Source organism: Dermochelys coriacea, chromosome 24 (genome assembly GCF_009764565.3).
Source record: "Dermochelys coriacea isolate rDerCor1 chromosome 24, rDerCor1.pri.v4, whole genome shotgun sequence".
In the NCBI taxonomy this organism is placed as follows: domain Eukaryota; kingdom Metazoa; phylum Chordata; order Testudines; family Dermochelyidae; genus Dermochelys; species Dermochelys coriacea.
In genome coordinates, this window is record NC_050091.1 from 16893205 (window position 1) to 16914443 (window position 21239).

General features: G+C 60.5%; 2 protein-coding genes across 15 annotated transcripts in view; both read right to left on the minus strand.

The window, feature by feature from the left end:
* Window positions 1-4165: 4165 nt before the first annotated feature.
* Window positions 4166-12015, minus strand: SCN1B (sodium voltage-gated channel beta subunit 1). The gene is made up of 7 exons (XM_043501880.1): window positions 11031-12015; window positions 10935-11000; window positions 9561-9727; window positions 8483-8723; window positions 7314-7455; window positions 6184-6293; window positions 4166-5691 (listed from the first exon to the last, which is right to left on the minus strand). Exons 2-6 carry the CDS (start codon window positions 10975-10977, stop codon window positions 6227-6229), a joined length of 660 nt encoding a protein of 219 aa, XP_043357815.1. The 5' UTR covers window positions 10978-11000; window positions 11031-12015; the 3' UTR covers window positions 4166-5691; window positions 6184-6226.
* Window positions 12016-15762: 3747 nt separating this feature from the next.
* GRAMD1A (GRAM domain containing 1A) overlaps window positions 15763-21239 on the minus strand; it is a 28180-nt gene continuing 22703 nt past the window's right edge. For 6 of the 14 annotated variants that reach the window (XM_043501879.1, XM_038383113.2, XM_043501871.1 and 3 more), the window contains 6 exons: window positions 19485-19670; window positions 18960-19047; window positions 18385-18396; window positions 17623-17730; window positions 17234-17354; window positions 15763-16704 (listed from right to left, as the gene is read on the minus strand). In XM_043501879.1, the coding sequence (XP_043357814.1) occupies window positions 16618-16704; window positions 17234-17354; window positions 17623-17730; window positions 18385-18396; window positions 18960-19047; window positions 19485-19670 (602 nt within the window). In that variant the 3' untranslated portion in view covers window positions 15763-16617. The remainder of the gene's footprint in view (window positions 16705-17233; window positions 17355-17622; window positions 17731-18384; window positions 18397-18959; window positions 19048-19484; window positions 19671-21239) is intronic. The other 8 variants (XM_043501873.1, XM_043501870.1, XM_043501872.1 and 5 more) reach the window with 3 other exon arrangements.

Sequence of the window (21239 nt, forward strand, 5' to 3'; positions counted from 1 at the left end):
TTATGAAAACCAATACCCCAGTAAAAGAAAAAAGGTTCTCTCGATCCCAAAGGACCACGCCCCAGACCCAGGTCAATATACAAATCAGATCTTACCCACAAATCACACTGTTGCCAATCCTTTAGAATCTAAAATCTAAAGGTTTATTCATAAAAGGAACAAGATATAGATGAGAGCTAGAATCAGTTAAATAGAATCAATTACATACAGTAATGGCAAAGTTCTTGGTTCAGGCTTGTAGCAGTGATGGAATAAACTGCAGGTTCAAATCAAGTCTCTGGAGAACATCCACAGCTGGGATGGGTCTTTCAGTCCTTTGTTTAGAGCTTCCATTTGTAGCAAAGTCCCTCCAGAGGCAAGAAGCAGGACTGAAGACAAGGTGGAGTTGAGATCAGCCTTTTATAGTCTCTTCCTGGCGTAAGAACCCCGCTTTGTTCTTACTGTGGAAAATTACAGCAAAATGGAGTTTGGAGTCACATGGGCAAGTCCCTGCATACTTTGCTGAGTCACAAGGCATATCTGCCTTCTCTCAGTGGGTCAGGTGTATAGCTGATGGTCCTTAATGGGCCATCAAGCAGGCTAGGCAGAGCTAACACTAACTTGTCTGGGGTGTCACCCAGAAGCATAGCATAAGTTTGAAATACAGACAGTATAGAGCCAATATTCATAACTTCAGCTACAAAAATGATACACATATACAGACAGCGTAATCATAACCAGCAAACCACAATCTTGTCTTAGACACCTTATTTAACCCCCTTTATACAAGATTTGGTGCCACTACAGGACCTGGTTGCAACAATGATCTATATGGTCACAATTTATGTGAATAACGTCACAGTAGCTCTAAAAAACGAACTCTAAAACTCTGAGGTAAGAGAAAGTGGACTGCTCTCCACCCCTTCTTAGGCCATAGAGTGGTTTGCCCGCTCAGCACAAGATAGCCTCAAGGCAGAGCACGTGGGAGGGAGAGCGCATGTGCGGGCTGAATGGACAGTGCTACCAAAGATCTCCGATCAGGGACGCAGGGACATCCATAGGGACACATCTCAAAGAAGAAACCTGGGTTCTATCCTGGCTGATGGAGGAGAGTGGGTTCTGGTGGGTTAGAGCCAGGGGCGAGTGTCTGGGAACCAGGACTCCTGGGATCTATCCTGGCTCTGGGAGGGGAATGTGGTTTGGAAGTGGGGTGGGGTTTGGAGCCAGGACTCCTGGGTTCTGTTGTCCATCCCTTTCAGGGTGGCTCCCTGGCTCACAGCCTGTCTCCGTGGGGTCACCGTGCCCCACATGCCAGATGCTGTCGCTGGTGACATGCAGCAGCAGCCGCTGACCCTAATTCAGTGAGTAGCACTTAGTGAGTGGAGCCCAGTGCCAGGAACCTTGAGTCCCCGATGGAGCCTGGGGACCCTTCACTTCATCCATGTGCATAACCAAGCCAGGGACAGCTTCTTCACAGCCATCTAAGTATGAACCAGGTTCAGTGCCCTCCAGGGGGAAAGGCCCCATCTTCCATTCCGCCAACTTTGCAGCCCCCTAACCCGGCACGGTGGCCTGGGGCAGATGGTTCCTGGGGTAGACAGATTGCACTCCCCACACCTTCCAGTCCACATCAGCCCCTCAGTCCTCAACATCCCAGCCCTCAACTTCAGAACACCAGTTTTGAGGCCTTGGTCAAGATCCCGAGAGACCAAGTGATGAAGTTTGGGATTTTTGTAGTGTTTTCCATGAATAGTGTGTCTGTACGCACTTCTGTTTCCTGTGTGCTGCATATTTAACAAGGTGGTGTGAGAGGGTTTTTTGTTGCAAAGGACCAGGGTGATCTCGCCTAGCAGGTGGGGCCCCGCACAATGGCCTGGAGATGAGGAACCCTAACAACTGGTGACCTGGTGACAAAGAGGACCACCCCAGCTTGCCTGTCAGCTGGGTTCTGGCCAGTGGGAGGACAAAGGGCTGAGGAGTGAAGACCCCGGTGACCTGACCAATCCGTTCCAGCCAGAGGGGAACAAAGGATTGAAAAGAGAGGGTCCCAGTGACCCGTTTACCTGGGATGGAAGACAAAGGACAAGGGAGGAACTGTTGGGGCCAGTGATATCGGATGCCCAGCTGGAAAGCACAGGGTCTCTGGACTGGACAGAGAGAGCAGGCAGAGCCCACCTGTATGGTGCTGAGGGAGGCCGGTGCTGAGGGAGGCCAGGCCTGAGGGTCCTGAGAGTTTCCTGTGCTGTGTTCAGACGTTCATTAAACCCTCCTGTTTTATGTTGGCTGAGAGTCACTCCAGTCTAGAGAACATGGGGGCATTATTCCCTCTGGGAGTGGAGGCCCCTAGGGGTCCAGAGCAAGTGGACTCCCTGAGGGGGCCCACAGCGAGAGAATTGCATGCTAAGGCTCAGAGAAGTGCGGTTCCAGGAAGTGGAGGTGTTTAACCCCTGAGAGAGAGTGGACCCCCAAAAAGGGATGTCACAATGAAGGAGGTTTTTTCCCCCCAGGGACTGTATGGGGCCAAGACTGGGCACAATCTGTGGGTCTGTGACAGACCACGCCCCACATCAGCTGCAACCTCCCTGCCCGCATAGCCTGCACTCCCCACACGACCCCCTCCCATACTGATGGGCTCCCTTCCAGCCCCCTTCCTGCACTTCCAGCCTGAACTCCCCATGCTGTCCCCTCCTCAATTGCCAGTCTCCCTTCCTCTCTCCCAGCCCCCTCCCCCCCAGCCTGCACTCCCCCCACACACCCTCCCCCGCTGCCAGGATCCCTCTCCCCATTCCGGCCTGCACTCCCCATGCCTCCCACTTCCGAAGAGCCCCCTCTACCTAACTCCATATTTCCCATCACCCCCCACATCTATCACTCACATAGCCCCCTATCTGCTCCCTGACCCCACTGTGACACTGCACCCCATACTCATCATAGTGATGATTATGGTATGATTATTATTGCATAATTATGATGCATTTTGTACAAAATGGGTCATGTGAGGTGTCATTGGAAAAGTTATGGTTTGCCAAATATGATTATCCTATTTGTGGGCATGTATCATTTTTGTATCTGAAGTTATGAATATTGACTATGTACCTGTATTTCAAATGTGCTTATTGTGGGTAACCCCCACACCTAGCTAGGTACAACAATGAAGAAGCTAGACAGTGCTAATGGCTCATCAACAAAGACAATGGACCATGGAAGAGTTTAGCCTTCCTGTGTGAACATTTCAGCCAGCCTATGAGTAATGGCTGCTATGACTCAACAAGGCATGTAAGGGCATGCGACTCGGCCACATGACACTGAACTCCATTTTGGTACCTGTATTTGTCCACAAACTGGACTGGGAACTGAGTTTGGAACACAGGGTTCCTGCTATATGTTAAAGCTATATAAGGCAGGGAGTGACATCATCTGGTGTCCTCACTCCTTACACAAGGACATTCTTGGCAACACCTGGGAACAAAGACTGAATTGGGGGAAAGTGCTGGTCCCAGGCTAAAGAGATTTTTTTAACCAGTGTATGAAAACTCAATGAATTGCTTATATCATCAGTAAGATGGAGAAATTGCCACTTCAAATCTTATCCCTCTAGTATTTTAGGCTTAGTTTGTGGTTTTGTTTATTTACTAGGTAATCTGCTTTGATCTGTTTGCTGTCACTTAAAATCTATCTTTCTGTAGTTAATAAACATGTTTTATGTTCTTATCTTTACCAGCATGTTTTAAATGAAGTGGGTGGGAAAATTTCATCTCTGCAAACAAAGGCTTTTGCATATCTTTCCCATATCAAGGGGAAAGCAAACTATATTAAGGAGCTTGCATTGTACAGTGCAAAATGGTATAATACTGGGTTTATACTCCAGCGAGGGTGAAAGGCTGGGGAGCTGGGAAATTGGCTGTTGACTTCTCTCTGTCCTTGAGTGGCTTAGGTAAAGCACTCAGGTAGCTCAGTTGGGTATGTGGCACCATCTGATGTCATGTTGGGTGATAACAGGGCCTGGAGAGGCTGGCTGAATCTCTACAAAGCAGTGTGAGAGCAGCCTGCCCAGCTGGCGGGTTAGGGGGCACAGCAGTTCCCACAGCTCCCAGGCTGCACCCTGGGGGTTGACAACCCATTACATCCATACCCCACCTCTATCCCCCACCCCATGTCCCCTCCACCCCAGGAATCACACTGTGAGTGCAGGATGAAATCCAGTCTCTTTATTCCATGAACAGCCCCTACGGCACCGTGACAGGCGGGTCCCCAGGACCTGTCCAAGGGTCGAAGGAGGAGGGGCCAGAAGCCACTCAGCTGTATTCCCTGAAGAGCCCAGAGTGGCTGGGTTGAGGTGATGGGTCCCCTGGGCCAGGGGGACTGAGAGGGACATCGCATTGGGGAGTGGGATGGTATAGGGGTGCTGGCTGGCATAAGGAATATGGCTTTGGAAAGATGGCATTGAAGGGGCTGGCTGGCATGGGAGATATGGCTGGATGGCATGGGGGCTATGGGCACTGGGGGGCTGGATGGCATGGAAGGTTATGGCACTGGGGGATATTGCATGGGGGGCTGGATGGCATGGGGGCAGCTAGTATCTCAGGTGTCAGTGCATGGAGGGGAGGGGTTAGAGTCTGCAGCACCCCTTGGAAGGCTGAGGGGGGCACTCACTAGCAAACACCTCAGGTACCTCTGTGGGCCCCCCCCCCAATGGGAGGAGCTGTCTGAGTGCCATGGACCTGGAAGAGTCCTAACCCAGCCCTGTCCTGCCTACCATGCCTTGACCGTTGGGAGGGGATGGAGGGTGGGGGACCCAGGGGAGTCTGCCCTGGGAGTCCACAAAGCAGCAAAGCAGCCCCCTGGGGCAATGGGGAACGTCCCATTTGCAAATGGAAACACTAGCTCCTTTAGGGAACGTGCCTGGGGTCCTGAAGGCAGCCATCTTGTATGCCTGTCTCAGCCTCTGGGTTGGGCCTCAGGACCCCTTGGCAGCCATCTTGGACATTTCTCCCATCCCCACAGTGCCTTGGGTGTGGCCAAGTTGGAACCCATTGGACAGCCACTTTGGAGGCATCCCCCATCCTCTCATGTGGCTGGGACCATGGGATCCCAGGATGCAGGCGTCCTGGACACTGCTTCGAGTCCGGCTGAGGCCTAGGAACCCACTGGGCGGCCAGCTTGGAGGCCTCACCCAAGTCCCTGAGAGGCTGACGCTTTGCGCTGGTAACCTGGGACCACGCTGGAAGCTGTTTGGGGCTCTGATGCCCTTCCCTCCCCGACCAGGATGTCCCATGTCAGGCCCCCGCTCCTCAGACCCAGAACATGCTGGCAGTGAAGTCACCAAAACAACCTGAAGCGCGAGAAATGTGCAAACCAGAAAGCACGAGTGCAGTGCCCAGAGGTGGGGGCAAGGGGGCTGGAGCAGGCCGAGGCCAAGCTTTGCATTGCATGAGCAGTGGCCATGTTGCTTCCCCCATCATGCATTGTGGTGGGGGCAGCCTCGCTCACTGTGAGGCGAAGGGATGTACCTAAAAGAGCGAGGTGCCCACTGTCCGCCCCCCGTGGGGCTGGGAGAGCGAGCACTAGGATTCATAACAACATGCTTTGTTTGGGGGCGGCACCAAGCATGCAGGGTGTGTGGGGGAGCCAGTTGCGGGGCACTCTCTGGGGTGCACCCCATCTTGAATCACTCCCCTCGTCCTTCATTCATTCCTCACCGTCGCCTCAGGCCTGCAACAAACAATGTCACTCAAAACCAGGCCACCCTGACCACAGCCCCTGCAGCCAAAGGAGAACCTCGCTGCTGTTAGCAGTAGTGGGCTGTTATCCTCTCTGGGGTCCACCATGGGAGTGGGTTGTGACACTGTGTTACAACAAATTGTAGTTGAGATAGGGAAAGGAGTGAGGCCTAGTGATTAGACTGGGAGCCAGGACTCCTGGGTTCTCTCCTGACTCTGGGAGAGGAGTGGGGTCTAGTGATTAGAGCAGGGGGGGCTGGATTCTCTCCTGGCTCTGGCCCGCAGAGCAGGGGCACAAGGCACAGCACTATGGTGCATGCAGGGAACTCTTGTGCCCCCACCAAGGAGGGGAGGGGTCATGGGGCAGGTGGAGGTAGTCGGTGCTGGGGGTGCAGCGAGGCAGAATCTGATGGGAGGATGCAGGGTAGAGCCAAATCCTGTGGGCCAGGCCGACCCTCCAGGGCTCCCGCCCATCTGGGCTTACCTGCCACACGAGGTCCCTCAGGCTCACCGACGGCCCTCAAGAGCTATTCCGCCACCTGCACCCCTGCACAGTTCTCCTTGCTCTCCGACGTGATGGCCAGGTACTCGGAGCTGTGGAGAGACAGAGGTGAGGACAGCCTTCCATCCACTGCCAACCCCAGGGTTGCCAACTTTCTAATTGCACAAAACCGAACACCCTAGACCGCCCTGCCCCCCCACTCACTACATTCCCCCTCCCTCGGTGGCTCGCTCTCCCACACCCTCACTCACTTTCACTGGGCTGGGGCAGGAAGTTGGGGTGTGGGAGGGGGCTGTGGGTTGCACCAGGGGGTTGGGGTGCAGGGTGGGTGAGGGCTCCATTTGGGGGTGTGGGCTCTGGGGTGGGGCCAGGGATGAGGAGTTTGGGGCGTAGGGGGGGCTCCAGGATGGGAGGTGGGGCAGAGGGGTTCAGGGTATTGGAGGTGGCTCTGGGCCGGGGGTTTGGGTGCAGGAGGGGGTGCGGGCTCCATCTGGGGGTGCAGACTCTGGGGTGGGGCAAGGGATGAGGGTTTTGGGATGCAGGAGGGGGTTGTGGGGTTGGGGCAGGGGGTTGGGGTGCGGGCTTACCTCCTGCGGCTCCCGGTTAGCAGCACAGCGGGGAGTCTAAGGCAGACTTCCTGCCTGTCCTGGCTCCGCACCCCAGAAGTGGCCAGCAGGTCCATTTTCTAGGGGGGGGAGGGGGGGGCAGGAGGCTCTGCTCTCACCTGCAGGCACCGCCCCACAGCTCCCATTGGCCACAGTTCCCGGCCAATGGGAGTGCAGAGCCGGTGCTCGGGATGGGGGCAGCGCAAAGAGCCCTGTGGCCCCCCCGCCTAAGAGCCGGAACTGCTGGCCTCTTCTGGAGTGCAGCACGGAGCCAAGACAGGTAGGGACTAGCCTGCATTACCCCTGCAGCACTGGACTTTTAACGGCCCGGTCGGCAGTGCTGACCGAAGCCACCAGGGTCCCTTTTCAACCAGGTGTTCTGGTTGAAAACTGGACACCTGGTCACCTTAGCACACCTGGCCTTCCCCAAAGCACCCCCCACCTGGGTCCTGCCTCCCTCCCAGCCTCCACCTGCCCCTCTGAGCCCTCCCAGCTCTCTGCACTCACGCATTCTCCTGTGCAGCCACCTCAGTGGCCGCCGCGATCTTCTTGTAGCAATAAATCATCTCAGCCACCAGCCAGATGGTGAGCACCACGATGAGCACATACATCATGATCTCCGACACGATAGACGCCATGTCCCGATTCGCTGCGGGGGGGTGGGAGAGGGTGAGACCGCCCCACTCTCCACAGCCCTCTCCTCTGCCCCAGCGCTGCTCCTTGCTGGGGAAGCCAGCTCAGCACCCAGCATCACGCAGGCTGGCAGGCAGCCCCGTCTCAGCAGCCCCTCCAGAAACACAAGCTCTGTTGGCAATGGGACAGGTTCCCGCAGCTCCTGGGGGCTGCCGCAGACCTTCCCACCTCCGGCCGTCAGAAACTGGCTTCTCCCGACACTGCCATGGCCATCTGCCCAGTTCAGCCCCAATGGGCCTTGTGCCACGGGGGCCTTTAGCCCCTTAGCTCTTCCCCGCCCTGTCCCCCCACCCCCACTGAATTTATGGGTGCACATGGAGCCTCCCAGCATGCATGGGAGGTAACCAAGCCGAGCTCTTCCTGCCCCTCTCGGGAGCTCAGTGTGATTGTCCTGCAGCCCCCTACACCACCCCAGGTTGGACTGAAGTGGGGATGGGTGTACACCCCCACTCCTCTGTGTGGCTCCGCCCCTGGTGTGTACCTCCACCCCCATGTGTGTGGCTCCACCCCCTCGTGCCCTCACTCCCCGTGGGTATGGCCCTCTCCCCATGTGATTCAACTCCCCCATGTACGTGCCTCCACTCCTGTGTGCATGGTGCTACCCCCACACCTGGGCTTCCTCACTTTCAGGATGTGGGACCATGCCCCATGTGTGTAGCCCCACCCCAGTGAGTGAGACCCCTCCCTCCATGTGGCCACAGCGCAAGTGTGTGGCCCTGCCCTCTGTAGGTAGCCCCACCCTTTATGTGTGGACCTGCCCCCATTACTGTGACTTCCCTGTACCTGTGGCTCTGCCCCATATACGTGGCGCTAGGGCGACCAGAGGTCCTGATTTTATAGGGACAGTCCCAATATTCAGTGCTTTGTCTTATACAGGAACCTCTTACCCCCCACTCTTTGGCCACCCTAGTGGCACCACCCTGTGTACACAGCTCCGCTCCTGCCCATGGCCCCACCCCCTGCCCGCGAATCCGCCCACTCACCCTTGTCCACCACTGCGACGTGGATGGTCTTGTTGATGACGATGTTGTAGACGTAGCCGTTGAAGGTGAGGTTGCGGTCGACACGGCACAAGTACTCGCCCGCCTGCGCATAGGTCACGTTGGTCAGGAAGATGGACAGATCCTGCAGGTCCCGCGTGTTCTTGCTGCCGTTCCACACCACCAGATCCTGGAACCGCTCGTCCACCACCTCCAGCAGCGCATCGGGGTCGTAGCGCAGGATCTGGGGGGAAGGGAGTAAGACCGATGGCCATGCACTGTGGGGGACGCCTGTCCCAGACCACAGCCCCATGGAAGACGTCTGTCCTGGACCAGACTCCCATGGGGGATGCCTATCACGGACCAGACCCCCACAGGGGACGCCTGCCACAGACCACAGCCCCGTGGGGGACACCTGCCCCGGACCATAGCCCTGCAGGGAGCAATGGTGGTGTGCTGGGGATGGGACAGCAGCCTCCGCACCGTGGGTGAGGCTGGGGTTACCGCGCCGGGGGAGTTAGGAGAGTGGAAGCTAGACCCTCATGTCTGTGGGCAACTAGTGGGGCCAGCCCCCTGGAGAGTGACCCCCCCCCCATATTCAGTGAAAGGAGACATAAGGCAATATGGATGTGGTATCTGTTTTTCATAGGAGGTTGTAACCTCCTGGGAAGAGAATGGGGTATACTGGTTAGAGCCGGGGGGCTGGGAACCCAGTCTCCTGGGTTCTATCCCCAGCCCTGGATGGGGAGTGAAGTCTAGGGATTGGGAGGGAAGCGGAGAGTAGTGAGCACCCAGCAGAGAACGAACCTTGTCTGCCTTCACCCAGCTCAGGGCAGCTGGTTAGTGACCAGGGCCTGTCTGGAACAGGCCGGTGCTGAGATGCAGCCACCTCTGGGGTGGGGCCCAGCTGCTGTCTAACAAAACATGGGGTTGGGGTTGGGCTGGGCTGTGAAGGAGGAGGCTGTGTGCTGGGGAAGCCTCAGGGAGGAGAACAGAAAGCTCTAGACAGAGACCTGATTCCCTCTCCCATTCCCTGTGCTTCCCCCAGTGTGGTCCAGCCCCCCAGCCAGCCCTCACGCACCCTGGTGAAGGTCTCAGTGCCCTTCTCCTTGAAGTACCACTCCGTGTAGGCCTCGGCTGCGGTCTCGCTCCGCTTCTTGCAGGAAATGCAGAGGATCTTGAAGGTCATCCCGAAAACGGCCTCGGTGTGGGACTCCACCTCCACGCAGCCGGCCCAGCACAACGCCACTGAGGAAGGAGGGTGTGAAAGGGTCACACAGAGCCCCCCCTCCAGGCCCCCAACACCACCCCTGAGCTCCAGTCCCAGTCCCCAATCTGCACCCCCAAAACCACCCCAGCATCCCACATCTGCACCCCATCATCCTCTGATCTACACCCCTTCTACCAGCACCCCCAGATTTGCACTTCAGTACCCCCAGAACCACCCTCAGGCTCCCCCATATGCTCCTCCTTCCCCTCTCTTCCCTCCAATCAGCACTCGAGGGCCTGCACTGGCCCTGCCCCTGGGGGAGCTGCAGGTCGCTCACCCAGCCGGAGAGGTAGGAATCAAGGCAAGGGCCAGCGAAGGCCATTGTTGGCTGGACAGGATCACACCTGCTCTGTGGATGTCTGTCTGTGTCTGTGCTGCCCCCAGCATGCACCAGATTATCTTGGGGCAGTGCTGGGTGGGGGGAGCCCAGGGCTGGGATGACAGGGGACTGCGAGTCGGGAGTGAGGGGCACCGGAGAGCTGGGTGGGGAGAGCCCAGGGCTGGGTTGGCAGGGTGCTGCTGGTCTGGAGTGAGGGGTGCTGGCAGAACGGGGTGGGGAGAAGCGGAGCCCAGGGCTGGGCTAGCAGGGGGTTGCGGGTCGGGAGTGAGAAGCCCCAGCAGAGATGCAGGGAAGCCCAGGGCTGGGCTAGCAGGGGGCTGCGGGTTGGGACTGAGAGGCCCCAGCAGAGCTGAGGACAGAGCTCAGGGCTGGGCTGGCAGGGGGTTGCGGGCTGGGACTGAGGGGTGCCGGCAGAGCTGGGGGGCCCAGGGCTGAGCTATTCATTTTGTCACTGCCGTTGGATTCTGCTACCTAAACTTTCCTGGGTGGTTCCTGCCCTGGTCGCTCGGTGTCACCCCAGGGCCTGTCAGGGATCAGCCCCTGTGAGGGCAGGTGGCCCCGTTTCTCTGAATCATGGCTCTGGGCACTTGATGTCCCCCCATCCCCATCTCTCCATGCCTCAGAGCTAGTCCCACCCTGCCCAGTCAGTGGCTACGTCCTGCTCCAGACTTTCCCTGAGGGGAGGGAATCTGCCCCAGAACGGGGGGGGGGGGGAGATGGCGGTGTGGAGAGAGCTCAGGGAGTCCCCACTGGGACAGGCCCTGCGGCCCCTCCCCCCAGGGCCCAGGAGCCCCCTCTCTGGGCAGCCCTTGGCCCCCAATCTTTTGCCCCAGGTGTGCACTCACCGAGGCTGAGGCAGATGAGGAGTGATGGGCCCAGCAGAGCCATGATGCGGTTCCTGGGATCAGGGGCCCAGGCCAGCTGCGGCAGCTCCTCAGTGAGGCTGGTGCTGTGGGTCCCCCTCTGCCCCTGCCCGCCGGCTCCGTGCTCAGCGGACAGACGATCCCCGACAGGAATCTTCCAGGAGGGTATTTATAGCCAAGGGCTCGGTGCCCTGCACTGCCCAGCCTGCGCCTTGGAATGTCCTGGCCGGATGCTCCCAGCTGGTCCTGGCCGGCCCGTTCCTCAAGGCAGAGGCTAGCACAGCCTGGCTGCCCCCGTGGCCATGCGACACCCCAGATGGGCCCAGGGCCCAGCACTGCTGGGAAAGGGGCACCCCCCCAGCCCAGGGCAGACAACAGGGCTGGCCGGAGGAGCCATAAACAGGGGAGCAGGGGGAGCTGTCAGCAGGCCTGGGTCCCTTGCCCTCCACAGCGACCCCGTCCAGACGCAGCTCTCCTGGTCCACAGAGCAGAGTCCACAGCTCAGCTGCTGCCACCTGGATCCTGGCAGCCCATGAAATGAGTCAGGCTCACAAGGGACGCACTTGCTCTGCCTGGGACTGGTGCTGTCAGGACTGGGTGCCCAGAGTCCGGGGGAGGGTGGGGGGGCAATGTCACTGCAGTCCCAGCTCGGTCCCGTCCAGTCGCTGTCTCAGTGTCACTGCAGAGCTGCAAACTGGTCACTCAGCAAATCCCTGGGTGGTGCCCACACCCAGCCAGCTGCCCTGACCCACATCCTGCCGGAATCACGCCCACTTTAGGGATGCCCAGGGGCGACCTCGACACTGCCCACTAGGCTGGCACAGGGAGGTAGTGATGAAGCCTGTGTCCAGCAGGGAGGATGCAATGGAGCCAGTGCCCACTTTGGAGGGGGTGATGGAGCCGGGGCCCGGTCCGGATGGGGCGATGGAACCGGAGCCCGGTCAGGTGGGGAGGGGGCGATGTAGCCGGGCCCCGGTGCGGAAGGCGCGGGGGACCCTGCGGCTCAGCCCGTCCGGCGCACTGCAGGGGAGCCGGCTGCGGCGAGCAGCTGCGAATGAATGGAAGCGCCAAGCGCAGAGGGCGGGCGGGGATTGATGCATTGCAGCATGCGCCGGCGGCAGGCCGGGGAGCGTGGGGCTGGGGGCGGGAACGCAGCGGCCGGTCCCCGCCCACCCGGGACGCACGTGGGGACGGGACCGACAGCACCGGGCACATCCACTGACTGAGGAGAGAGTCACGAGGACGGATCCAAAGACCCAGCTCTGCCTGTGCCCCCACTCCCAACCCGCAGCCCCCTGCTAACTCAGCCCTGTCCCCCGGCTTTGCCTGTGCCCCTCACTCCTGACCTGCAGCCCCCTGCTAGCCTAGCCTAGCCCAGCCCAGCCCTGGGCTCCCCCTCCCCCAGCTCTAGCAGTGCCCCTCACTCCTGACTCGAAACTCACTGCTCGCCCAGCCCTGGGCTCCCCAACACCCAAGCTCTGCTAGTGCCCGTCACTCCCAACCTGCAGCCCCTGGCTAGCTCAGCCCTGGGCTCCTGCCAACTCTGCCGGTGCCCCTCACTCCTGATCCACAGCCCCCTTCTAGCGAGCCCAGGGCTTCCCCCAGCTCTGCCAGTGCCCCTCACTCCTGACCCACAGCCCCCTGCTAGCCCGGCCCTGGGCTCCCTACCCCGCAGCTTTGCCAGTGTCCCTCACTGCCAATCCAGAGCCCCTGCTAGCTGAGCCCTGGGCTCCCCGGTGGGTGGCCGCTTTGCTCTGTGGAATGGGTGAGCCAGAGCAGGTGGAGGCTGCTGTGGTGCTGGTGCTGCCTGGCTCCCCCACCTTTCCCTTCCTCAGGGCACCTGCCTTCATTTGCAGAACTAATGTCAGGTGTGCAGGGATCCAACCGCTCCCGTTTCTCCCTCCCCTCCCTGTCTGCCTGCCCGGTGGAGCCGGCTCCCTGTGCACTCAGCTCCCTCCCGACCCTCAAGTGTAGCAGTGCCTCAAGGGGATGGGACATGGGTCCTTTCCCTTCTAGATGGCGCTATCTCTTGTCCGGCCCAGGGCAGGGGGTTGACTGATCAAGAGTTGGAGGGAACACCCCATAAGGGATGGAAGGAGGGCTATGTCTATGCTGGCAAGTCAAAAACAAAACTTTTGTCATTCAGAGGTGTTAACCACCCCCCTCCCCCCCACACACAAAAGACAAAGTTTTGACCACAAAGTTTTATGTTGGCAGGAGAGCTGACAAACAGCAGCTACACTGTGTGACTTTTAGTTGCACAGCTGGGTCTCTAAAAGCAAGGTCTCAAGTGGGGTGAGGCCACAGCTGCAGTATTGGGTCTGGTTTTGGTCACCAATGTATAGAAAGGGTGCAGAGAAACTGGAAATGATCCAGAGGTGAGTGACAAAGATGATCGGAGGGAGGGAATGCAGGCCATCTGAGCATAGGCTGAAAGAATGGGTAGGTTTAGTTTGGAAAAGAGGAGATTAAGGGGAGGACATGATAGCAGTCTTCAGATATTTGAAAGGCTGCCATTAAAAAGATGGAAAAAAGTTGCTCTCTATTGCCACGGAGGGCAGGACAAGAGGCAACGGGTTCAAACTACAGCAGAGCAGATTGAGATTAAATCTCAGGAGAAACTTTCTAATGGTAAGAACAGAAGGACAATGGAGCAGACGCGTAGGGAGGTTGTGGAATCTCCTTCACTGGAGGTTTTCAAAAGGAGGCTGGAGCCATCTGTCTGCGATGGTTTAGCCACATCAAATCCTGCACCTTGGTAGGGGTTGGACCAGATCCTTGTGGTCCCTTCAAACCTAATGGGCACCGCTCGTCTCTGCCCAGCTGCCTCTGGGCTCAGGGAGCGACAGCCCCAGCTGTGGGCTGAGCCTGGGAGGCTGGGTGTGTGAAGCAGGCTCAGCGCACCTCACTCAGCCCCTCACAGGGGCTCCGTGGGGCTGCAACCCAGCAGTGGGGCTGGGAGACAAGTCTGGAGTATGGGGGAGGGGCCCTGTCACAGAAGAATCTCGGTCACTGTCACCACTGTGCCCCAGTACTTCACTGCCCCAACACTTCACCATACTGCCCCTAAGCACAGCCCCTGCACTGCACTGCCCCATACTTCCCCCAGCACAGCACCGCCCTGCCCCATACTGCCCCCAGCACTCAGCCCTGTACAATATTTCCCCAGCACCCTGAGGATCATGCTGTGCTGCCCCCTGCAGGTGCTGCCTGGCCAACACAACTCACTCTCGACAGCTGAAGGCAGCCTTGGCCAAGGAAGTGCCGGTTACGGAAGCAGATGGGTGGGATTCCAGCTGCAGGCTCCAGCCATCTCGAGCCACCGGGAGGGGGGAAAGCCCAGGGCTGGGCTAGCAGGAGGCTGTGGGTCAGCAGCAAAGGGCACCACAGGGTTGGGTGGGGAGCCCAGGGCTGGGCGAGCAGTGGGCTGTGAGTCAGGAGTGAGGGGCCCTCGCAGATCTTCTGGGGGTAGCCCAGAGCTGTGGGTCAGGAGTGAGGGGCCCTGGCAGATCTTGAGGGGTAGCCCAAGGCTGGGAGAGCAGGGGCTGTGGGTCAGGAGTGAGGGGCACTAGTGGGGCTGGGTGAGCAGTGGGCTGTTAGTCAGGAGTGAGGGGCCCTGGCACATCTCAGGAAGGGGCCCAGGGCTGGGCTAGCAGGAGTTATGGGTCGGGAGTGAGGGGCACCAGAGGGCTGTGTGGGGAGCCAAGTGCTGGGATAGTAGGGTGCTGTGGGTCAGGAGTGAGGGGCCTCAGCAGATTTTGGATGAGGGGAGTCCAGGGCCGGACTAGCAGGAGGCTGTGGGTCAAGAGTGAGGGGGCATCGCAGGGCTGGGTTGGCAGGGGGATTTGAGTCAGGAGTGTGGGGCACTAGCAGGGCTGTGGGCCAGGATTGGGCCCATGGCCAATGTCTAAGGACTGCAAGGGGGTCTCTGCTTGCAGCTGGGTCACGCCAGGTGCTGTGTCCTTGGGTGGGCTGCACGAAGCTGCTGGGCCCATCTCTGTCCCCAGGGAGGGGGCCTGGCAGGGCAGAGCAGTGAGATGTGGTCAGTGGAGCCAGGCAGTGGCAGAGCAGGGGGGCGAGGCAGTTGTACATTGGCCTGGGAAGGATCCTGAGCAGTATTGGAGCTGAGCTCCACTGCAGAGGGGAACGGGATGGGACACGGGAACAGTAATTGGCTCATCTGCACGCGCCTCCCCTGGCAGCTGGGGTGGAAACACTGGCTAGGGGGCAGTAGAGGGTGGTGCTGGGCAGAGTGGGGCATGGATGCAGGGACAGAAGCACTGGCTGGGGGGGGGGCAGAGGGGAGCACTGATGGGGGGGGGAGTACAGGGAGCACTGGCTGGGGGGGCCCTGGGCAGAGGGGGGATGCAGGGGGTAGATAGGGGCAGAAGCAGTGGCTGTGGAGCAGGGGGGAGCACTGGCTGCAAGGTACTGGGCAGAGTGGGGTGGGGATGCAGGGGGTTGATGGGACAGGGGCAGTAGTACTGGCTGGGGAAGAGCTGGCTGGGGGGCAGCAGGAGGAGGGGCAGGAGCACTACCTGGGGCACAGCGGGGAGAGGGATGGGAGCCATGGCAGGTTCTGACTGTGGGGGGCACTGGGCAGAGTGGGGCAGGGACGTGGGGAGTTGATGGGGGCAGTGGCAGGAGTGCTGGCTGGGGGCCAGCAGAAGGAGGGGCAGGAGTGCTACCTGGGGGGCATTGGGGGGAGGGATGGGAGCAGGCTCTGGCTGTGGGGAGGTACTGGGCAGAGTTGGGCAGGGATGCTGAGGGGCCCCTCTCCCTTGTGGTCCCCTCACCCCCAGACAGAGACTCGTCCTGGATGCACTGTCCCAGCCACTCTCTTTAATCAGCTAATAAATAGTGGGGTGGGGCCAGAGCCCCATAACACTGAGGATAGAAGGGAGCAGACAGCGTGCAGGCTGGTGGGGGTGCTCACACACACACAGCCCCTTCCCCCCTGCCCCCAGCAGTGGCAAAGGGCAAGAGGCCCAGACTGGGAGACAACGACCCAATGCCTGGTGGGCACCGAGCCCTCCAGGAATCGAGTGTTTGGGAAGGGGGCAGAGACATGGGCAGTGCCCCCGCAGCACATGAAGCCTGCCCCAAAAGTGCCCCTGCTCCAGCACAGAGAGGACCCAGGAGTCCTGGCTCCAAGGTAAGGGGGTGGGGGAACAGCCCTGGCCTCTCCTCACAGTAACACTATGCAGCTAGACCACCTAGAAAGTCAATTCCCAGCCCAGACTGGATGGGTTCCCCCAGGTCTCGACAGGCTCCCAGCCGGCAGACATGGGGCGCTGGACCCAGCTGGCAGCCACAGTCCAGCCACCGTTGTCCTGGGCTGCAGCCAGCGGGAGGATCACAGGGGGCAGAGCCGGCCCACAGCGGGTCCTCCATGTGTCCCACGGTGCAGCCTCCACCTAGCTGTCCCCACAGAGACCTGCTCCGCCAGGGGGTGGCAGGAGAGCGGAGCAGCCCAAGCCAGGGCCGACGCCAGCCAATGGCTGGGTGCTGCTGACCCAGCAGGAGAAGCAGACCCTGGGAGGCATCCACCAGCCAAGGATGGGGCAACACTGAGCTGGCCGACGAGGAGCGTCCGGGCGGCGCTGACCCGGCCGCAGTCTCAGATCCAGGTCAGTCTCCCATGGCGCCGGTGGCCAGCGCAGCCTCAGGAGACAGTGTCAGCCTGGCCTGGCTCTGGGGGTGGCTCTGCCATCGCGATGCCCTGGTGCAGCTTCTCCAGGGAGACCTTCATCTGGGGGCAGTGGGGGGAGGAGGTACCAGTTATTCCTGAATGGCCGACAGTCCATGAAGAGGACTTCAGCCTTGTAGTCCTGGCTCCCAGCCCACCTCTCCCCCATCTAGATTGCACTCCCATCAGAGCAGGGAGAGAACCCAGGAGTCCTGGTGCCCAGACCCCCACGCACACTAACCTCACTCCCCTCCCAGAGCTGAGGAGAGAACCCATGAGTCCTGGTGCCCAGCCCCTCTGCTCTAACCAGTAGATGACACTTTCCCAGTGCCTCCTCTTTCCTCGGGCTCCCGGATCACCAGCTGGGCTGGGTCCTGCTGCCAGGCAAGGGGCGCCCCAAGCAGCTCTGGGTGCAGAGATCTGAGGCTGGGTGACTGTGCATTAGCGCGGCTGGCCCCAGGGCTGCAGAGGAGGCAGGGGGAGCCAGGCCCAGGGGAGAGCCAGGCCAGGGGGCCGCGCAAGCAGAGCTGCAAGCCCCCCTGGGCAGGGACCCAAAGAGCCGAGCGAGTCCGGCCCGGACCTGCAGCATCACCTCGTCCAGCAGCTCCACAGAGGCCTCCAGGATCTGCCTCCACTTCCGCACCTCGGCGCCATGGAAACGGCGCTGCAGCTCCAGGACCTCGGCCCACTCGCCTGCCGTCTGGGGCAGCTTCCTGGGGGGCGGCAGGGGGTCATGGCCAGCTGAGGTGGGGGTCATGGCCCCCAACGCCAGCTGCTGGCACCCCTCCTCTGGCACCTCAACCCTGCTCCAACAAATACCCAACCCCCCTCGCCTCTTGTGCTCCCCATGCTGCCCCCACGCCCACCACTGGGATTGCTTCCAATCCCCCTGGCCTGTGCTCCCCACACTACCCCTCCCCTACTGCCGGAAATTTCCCCATTCCCCCACCCACCCACCCTGCCCCTGCCAGGATCACTCACCCTCGGGCCAGTGCGGAGGCCTGCCAGGCCTGAAAAGCGTGGGCTGTGTGCTCCAGCGCCCACAGCCGGTACAACAGCATCACGTTGAGAACCACCAGGACCAGCAGGCTGTGGGGAGAGGGAGAGTGAGGGGCGGACAAAGCCCCGCCCCCGGCCGGATGCTGGTAAGGGTCACCCAGTGTCCCTAGGACACAGCCCTGTGTTACATGGGGCAGAACCCAGGGATCCTGGCTCCCAGCCTCCCTGCTCAAACTACTACACCCCACTCCCTCCCAGAGCTGGGGAGAGAACCCAGGAGTCCTGGACCCCCTGCTCAAACTACTACACCCCACTCCCTCCCAGAGCTGGGGAGAGAACCCAGGAGTCCTGGACCCCCTGCTCAAACTACTACACCCCACTCCCTCCCAGAGCTGGGGAGAGAACCCAGGAGTCCTATCCCCGTCCTGCCCCCAGCTACATGTGTGGCTCTCTCAGACCCCATCTCCCTGCCCAGAACACGCTCAAGGAAGGCTGACAGATTTGCATACTGCACTCTGATTGGTGGGGCCTGGAGCTGAGGCCTGCCATTACCCATTATGTCAGTGGTATGTTGGCCAATCAGAGAGCAGTATGCAAATCATCCCACCTCAGAGCACTAAGGGCAGGGCAGGGGTGGTGCTGGGGGCAGGCGGGGCAGAACCAGTGGTCCATGGAGGGGTATCTGGGGGCACAAGGGGGCGGGGTCAGGGGGTCTATGGCAGCCGGGGGGGGATCACACCGTACCTCACACAGATCCTGTGAGGCAGCAGAGACAGAAAGAAGGAAAGAGACACGTGAGGCCTCACCCCAGAGAATCACCCCATAGCTCCCTCCACACGCAGCCCCCCTCTCCCCACACACAGCTCTCCCCACCAATAGCCCCTGCCTGGCCACACACAGAGCAGCTCCAGCCCCCCACAGCCCAGTCCAGTCCAACTCCCACATCCCAACTCTGAAAAGGGTCTGTGGCTCTGCCACAGGGGGTGCCCCTGCTCTGTTCCCCAGACCATATCCCCTCACATCACCCACAGAGCCCAGCCTGAGCTCGGCTGTGTGTCCCAAATCCTGGACCCTCCACGCCCCCCACAGAGCTCCACCCCCCATTACTCCTCTCAGTGCCCTGCCCTGCCCCACCCTGCCCCCCACATCAACCCTCCCCACAGAGCCCTGCCCAGCCTCCCACAGTATGCCTCCCAGAGCCCTGCCTGGCCCCCTACATCACTCCTCCAAAGAGCCCCAGTTCCCTTTAGTCCCATCCCCCCATAGCTCAACCACCCACCCCTCCGCCTCCCCATAGCCCAGCCCTGCAGGCCCCTTACACCAGGCTGACGATGAGGATGAGGGTGGACACGGTAGGGCCCCGGCTTCGCTCCACCAGCTGCTGGGAGAGCCGGGTTGCCAGGCTGCCTGCGGGGAGAAGGGGCAGGTTAGGTGGGGGCCGAGCCAGCCCCATGCGCCCATGAGTCGCTCCCCATAGGGGACTGCAGCAGCCCATCTCCCATCCTCTGGCGGGGAGGAATAGCTGCCCTCGCAGGCTTCCTCATGGGGGATCGTCAGGGACAAGGCATGTTCCCCCTTACTGGCGGGGGCGGTGATGGGGGTGCATTCCCCTTTACCTGGGAGTGGGGAACAGGGATGGGGATGCATTTGAGGGGGTGGGTTCCCTTTGTGCTGGAGATGGGGCTGGGGTGGGTTCTGGGGGACAGGTTACAGGAGGGGGCATATTTCCTTTGGACGGGGGGTGGATTGTGGGTAAAGGGTTGGGGGCAAGTTCCCCTTTACCCAAGGGGGGGGAAACAGGTTCCTTCTGGACATGGGCAGGGATGGGGTGGGTTTTTCCTTACTGGAGGGGTGCAGTGGGCGGGGCCCCATCTCGCTGGGGGGCAGTGTGGCCAGGGTGGGCTCAGCATGGGGGGCCCTCCAGCTCAGCGTGCACTTCCTGCGGCGCAGCCCAGCCAGCAGCCCCCGTGGCTCTGTCCCGCAGCCACTCTCCTCCAGCAGTGTCTTCTCCGCCCGTGCCAGTGCCAGCCCTGCAACACCGAGAGGAGTGAGACACCCACACCAGCCCCACCACGCCGGGGGGGGTGTGAGACGCTGATGCCCGCTACGCCCTGCCACGCTATGCCCTGCTATGCCAGGGTGGGTGAGATGTCCACGCCAGCCCTACCACACCGGGGGGTGAGATGCCCACGCCTGCTACGCCAGCTCCACCATGCCAGGGGGGTGAGATGCCTGTGCCAACCCTACCATGCTGGGGGGTGACGCCCGCTACACGAGCCCTGCCATGCCAGGGGGGGTGAGACACCCACACCATCCCCACCACACTGGGGGGTGATGCCTGTGCCTGCTACGCCAGCCCCACCATGCCAGCCCCACCATGCTGGGGGGGTGAGATGCCCGTGGGAGGAGGCCACATGCACCCCATAAGGTCCAGAGGGAGGGAGCCATGTGAAGCCCAGGGCCCATCCCAACTGTGTCCCTCCAGCTGCCCAGCTGTGTCACCTCCACCCAACCAATGGATTTATTGGGAAACCCCCTCTGGTTGGTGGCCTGCCCCACCTGGACCCCTTCACGTCACCTCCCCAGCCCCCTTGTTTCGCTTGCCCCCCTCCTGCCACCGCTCATGGGATGTGACACAGTGGGAATTTTCTTAGTATTCAGTACGAGTTCTGGGTGTGCCTCAGTTTCCCCAATGTGCTGCATGTTTACCTAGCTGGAGGGAAAGGGGGTTTAATTTTGCAAAGACCCAGAGAACCAGGTGGGACTGTTGAATGGCTGCCTGGACCCACACAATGGCTGGACATTTTGTAACTCAGCAACTGATGACCTGGGGGCTAGGACCAGGGAGAACAAAGCTGAGGGTGGAGGCCAGGTGACCCTCTTTGCCCTGAAGGGGAACAAAGGATGGAGGAGGGGCAACTGGGCATGACTGAGGGTGGGCTGCTGGAAGCGGGTCTCAGCCTCCTGTTGGGGTCCGAGGTGGAGACCAGGGCTCAGAGCTCTGGGTCTGACCAAGATGGACGTGGCTGGAATTTCCTGGGTTCGGTGCTAACAAAGAACTTGCCTACGCTGTGCTCCCACGGCTGAGAAACCTTCTGTGTCACACGCTGTCTGAGTCACTCCAAAGAGTGGGGGTGCAGGGCCCTTCCCCAGGTGTCCCATCCAGGCAGACTCCCTGCGGGGAGCTAAGGGTGGAGCAGGGGCTGAATGCTCCGAGCTCAGACCCAGGAAACGCTGAAACCAAGGAGGCTTCTCGCCCCCCGAGAGAGTCTGGGGGTGTCACATTGAAGAGGGTCCTGCCTGGGTTTGATTCAGAGCTGTTCAAGAGCACCGAGCCTGTGACACGGCCCCACCAGCCCAGCCCCCCTCGCATTGCCTGCCACCCGTCCACGTCGCCCCCCTCACCTCGGCCACCTGCACAGCCGCTGTATCTCCATCTCCAGCCCTGCCCGATACCCTCTGACAGTCCCCTGCCCCTCTAGGCCCCCCTCCCCCCATAGGCACCTCTGAGTCCCCAGAGCTCTCCCAGACTCCAGCACTGGGCGCACTCTTCTGCACCTGCCCCCTTACCCCGGTGCCAGCCATCCCTCGCAGTCCCC

What these genes read in the sequence shown, in the direction of transcription:
- SCN1B (XM_043501880.1), bottom strand. Translation starts at nt 10,977, where the DNA reads ATGGCTCTGCTGGGCCCATCACTCCTCATCTGCCTCAGCCTCG. An exon ending in GCACTGAGACCTTCACCAGG is followed by an intron (nt 8,724 to 9,560) that starts GTGCGTGAGGGC and finishes CCTTCCCCCCAG; the next exon opens with ATCCTGCGCTACGACCCCGA. An exon ending in GTGGCTGCACAGGAGAATGC is followed by an intron (nt 6,294 to 7,313) that starts GTGAGTGCAGAG and finishes GTCTCTCCACAG; the next exon opens with CTCCGAGTACCTGGCCATCA.